The sequence below is a fragment of the Varanus komodoensis genome, unplaced genomic scaffold (genome assembly GCF_004798865.1).
Source record: "Varanus komodoensis strain SLA01 unplaced genomic scaffold, ASM479886v1 scaffold9, whole genome shotgun sequence".
NCBI lineage: Eukaryota > Metazoa > Chordata > Lepidosauria > Squamata > Varanidae > Varanus > Varanus komodoensis.
The window spans coordinates 26,343,521-26,347,658 of record NW_025336598.1 but is presented as its reverse complement, the minus strand read 5'-3'; the positions used below and the strand labels follow the sequence as shown (position 1 = coordinate 26,347,658).

Sequence of the window (4,138 nt, the reverse complement as noted above, 5' to 3'; positions counted from 1 at the left end):
AGAGCCCTGGCGCTTGCATCTCCGAGTTCCTGATTGGCTGCAGGGCAGCTCCGGCTGGTCCCTTCTCCACCCTCATTGGGCGAGAGTCGCAGCCAGCGGTACTTCAAAGCGGGCGCTCCCCACACTTAGGCTGAGTTTATCCGGCCGGAGGCAGGAGCGCGCTCGGTGCCAGCGGAGGACGGCGGGGACCCGGGAGGACGCCGCGCACGCTCGCCGCTCTGCGCGCAAGGAAGAGCGCCCCTTCCCAGCCCGTCGCCCCGCCGAGGGACTTGGCTATGGCTACCTCGATTCTTGGGGTGAGTCCGGGGGGCGTCCCTGCCCCGGCACCTCGGGTTTCGTTGCGCGCGCGCGCGCGAGTGTGTGTGCGCGGGAGGGGGTCCCCGGGGGCGGCGGAGCGGGCGCCCCAAACTGTTGCGGCAGCGGCAGGCGGCTGGTGGCTGCGCGTCTGGAGAGGAGCGCGAGCAAACCCAGGCAGCGTAAGGCTAGACTTCTTGAGGCAGCTCTTCAACTTCCCCTTCCTGTAGAAACCCCCCGCTCACTCCGCGTTGATTTGTCCTGGCACACATGTCCCCCCCACCTCTTAAATATATTGCGTTGCAACGACTTCCCCCGCAGTCTCAGGTTTACCGGCGACATTCCCAGGAAAGCCCTGCGGCCGTTTTGAGCTGTTCTCCCGCTTCGTCGAACAAGATCCCTGCTCACCTTTCCCGGCTTCACAGAGCACCTGGCGCCGCTTTCGCTCCCTCCTTTGGGCGCCTTGTTTTTAAGACCCGTTGGTGTGACCCACCACCGCAGGACACAAAAGCGGAAGGAGAGATCTCAGCTTTGCCTTTAAGATAAATCAGGTGTGCGGCTCGTTTATTTATCTATCTATCTATCTATCTGTTTTAATGCCGGCTTTTGTTTTTGCTTATGTGTCGTGACTGTTGTAGGGCGCCGCGGACTCGCGTCACACAGTTGTCTTGCGGCGTTTCTCTTAAGCGCAGGGAGGTTCTGAGCAAGTGGCAGGACCGAGCTAGACGGGATGACACGGAACGGCGCAGTCCTCCCCTCCCCTCCCCTCCCTCCCCTTTGTCAATAAGGCGGATCGATCGCGCGCAACTTTTGGCGAGGAGCTTGCGGGCGCCGCGGCTTTGCGTCGGGGGCCCGCTCCGCGGGGGCCGGGGTGAGCGGAGCTGGGCCGCGCGGCCGGCCGGCCGGAGCGCGGGGCTTGCGGGCCAGGCTGACGGGCTGGGTGTGTGTGTCTCCCCAGGAAGAGCCGCGCTTCGGAACCACGCCCTTGGCCATGCTGGCCGCCACCTGCAACAAGATCGGCAACACCAGCCCGCTCACGACCCTGCCGGAGTCCAGCGCCTTCGCCAAGGGCAGCTTCCACCCCTGGAAGCGCTCCACCTCCAGCTGCAACCTGGGCTCCAGCCTGTCCGGCTTCACGGTGGCCACCAGCCGCGGCTCCAGCGGGCTCGCCAGCGGCAGCGGCACGGCCAACAGCGCCTTCTGCCTGGCTTCCACGTCGCCCACGTCGTCGGCCTTCAGCAGCGACTACAGCGGCCTCTTCTCCAACTCGGCGGCGGCGGCGGCGGCGGCGGCGGGCGTGTCCCCGCAGGAGCCCGGCGGGCAGTCGGCCTTCATCTCCAAGGTGCACAGCTCGGCGGCGGAGAGCCTGTACCCGCGCGTGGGCATGGCGCACCCGTACGAGTCGTGGTACAAGTCCGGCTTCCACTCCACGCTGGCGGCGGGCGAGGTGGCCAACGGGGCGGCCTCGTCGTGGTGGGACGTGCACACCAACCCGGGCTCGTGGCTGGAGGTGCAGAACCCGGCCGGGGGCTTGCAGACCTCGCTGCACTCGGGCGCCCCCCAGGCCTCCCTCCACTCGCAGCTGGGCACCTACAACCCGGCCGACTTCAGCTCGCTCACGCACTCGGCGTTCAGCTCCACCGGCCTGGGCTCCACGGCGGCCTCGCACCTGCTCTCCACCAGCCAGCACTTGCTGACCCAGGAGGGCTTCAAGCCCGTGCTGCCCTCGTACACGGACTCCAGCGCCGCCGTGGCCGCCGCCAGCGCCATGATCTCCGGGGCCGCGGCGGCGGCGGCGGCCGGCGGCGGCTCGGCGCGCTCGGCCCGGCGCTACTCGGGCCGCGCCACCTGCGACTGCCCCAACTGCCAGGAGGCCGAGCGGCTGGGGCCGGCGGGCGCCAGCCTGCGGCGCAAGGGGCTGCACAGCTGCCACATCCCGGGCTGCGGCAAGGTGTACGGCAAGACGTCGCACCTCAAGGCGCACCTGCGCTGGCACACGGGCGAGCGGCCCTTCGTGTGCAACTGGCTCTTCTGCGGCAAGCGCTTCACGCGCTCCGACGAGCTGCAGCGGCACCTGCGGACTCACACGGGCGAGAAGCGCTTCGCCTGCCCGGTCTGCAACAAGCGTTTCATGCGCAGCGACCACCTCAGCAAGCACATCAAGACGCACAACGGCGGCGGCGGCGGCAAAAAGGGCAGCGACAGCGACACGGACGCCAGCAACCTGGAGACGCCGCGCTCCGAGTCGCCGGACCTTATTCTGCACGACGCGCGGGGCAAGGACTCCACGGCGGGGCCCAGCGACTCGTAGGGGCGCGGCGGCGGCGGCGGCGGCGGGGGAAGTTGTGGCGGGACGGGGGCGCCGAGGCCGGGCGAGAAGGGGCGCGCCGGGTGGGTGGGAGCGGGGAGGGCCGGGGAGCGCGGCGCAGCGCAGCCCCGCCACGCTTGCTCCGCTTTGCAAGGGCGCAGGGTGGGAGTGGGGGGCGCGGCGCGCCTCGGACTGTTCGCAGGGACTCGCACGCCGCCCGGGGCAGAGGCGCCCGGCCCCCCACCAGCCCCGGCCGCCCGGCCTGTCGAGCCGCGAGAGCAGAAGCGCCGGCGAGCCCCTCGCGCGCCTCTCCAAAACAGGCGGACTGAGCCGGGCAAAGGCGATCGAGAGCCAGGGCGGCCCGCCGCGCGCCACCGAGGACCGAAACGCAGCTCTGCGGAGTGGATTATTATAATATAGTTACAAGTATGAATCGGCTGCAGATCACAGCAAGTCGTCTTTGATGAAATCTACAACGACTCTTTTATATTTAATATTGAAAAAAGGAGAAATCGCCCGTGACACACACAAAGAGATACAAACGCGCGCGCGCACGCACACACACAGGCTCAAGGTGGGAAACTAAACTGGAAAATGTTCCAGGCAGTTTATCTCTGTAATTCCATCAAGCATATGTATAAATAGGGTTCCAAAATGCAGACACACAGGATTGTGTTCTCTTTTCTCCCCTTGTAAATGTCGATTCTGAAAGGGGTTTTGTTTTTTGGGGGGGGCAGCTTCTTTTGGTTAGGTTTGGTTTTTTTTGGGGTGAATTCCTGAAATTCAGGGGAGGTTTTTTAAAAAAAAAATATTATTATTTCTGATGCACTTTGTGAAGGTCAGTATATATGTAAAAGATATTTAAAATGTTGAGTTAATATTTCACTCACACCAGTAAGTTAAGGTTGTTTAAAGAAATTAAATGCGTTTATCTGTATTGGGAAAAATCTTGACATAATATTTTCATTTTGGTATTATTAAAGGACTCTGAACAATGCACTCCAGGGTTTCATTTCCCCTCCCCCCCCCAGTTAGTCCCATGCATAGATTGCCTTTTTATTGCAATCCACCCAGCTCGCTTAGACCCTATATCTTGTGACACATTGTATCAGATTAAATATTAGGGTTGCCATCCTAAACACACTAGGAATTAAGTCTCACTGAATGCACTGGGACTTATTTTCTGAGTAAAGCTGGCTATCGGCTATCATTATGCTGTAAATACAGTGAGCTCAAATTAAAATCTAGAGCACTATTAATGTTAAGGTTCCGGTGCCGATGGAACCCCGTCAAAGAGGTTAAATCTGAATGAACCAAGCCCCCAGGAAAACAGGATCGTAGGCGCCCAGCTCCCAGGCTACTGAAGTGAGAGACAAGAGCTGCACTGATTTCAACGGACTGCGTGCTGGAGGCAGCCGTTTCTGAAATATGATTTGCTTAGGATCAGGGCTGGCTCCTTAAGAAGAAATAAGGAAACATCTCAAACCGGATCCCTGCTCTCGAAAGAGATTTTCGTGAACCTAATGCCTTTAAAGG

At 61.6% G+C, this 4,138-nt stretch overlaps 1 protein-coding gene across 1 annotated transcript; it reads left to right on the top strand.

Annotated features, from left to right (window-relative positions):
* Window positions 1-275: 275 nt before the first annotated feature.
* Window positions 276-2,605, top strand: SP9 (Sp9 transcription factor). The gene is made up of 2 exons (XM_044418281.1): window positions 276-296; window positions 1,253-2,605. The coding sequence occupies exons 1-2, from the start codon at window positions 276-278 to the stop codon at window positions 2,603-2,605; spliced, it is 1,374 nt and encodes a 457-aa protein (XP_044274216.1).
* Window positions 2,606-4,138: the final 1,533 nt, after the last annotated feature.

Excerpts from the sequence above, each read along its gene's own strand:
- SP9 (XM_044418281.1), top strand. The coding sequence starts at position 276 with ATGGCTACCTCGATTCTTGGG. Across the intron at positions 297-1,252 it reads TGGCTACCTCGATTCTTGGG|GAAGAGCCGCGCTTCGGAAC; the intron begins GTGAGTCCGGGG and ends GTGTCTCCCCAG.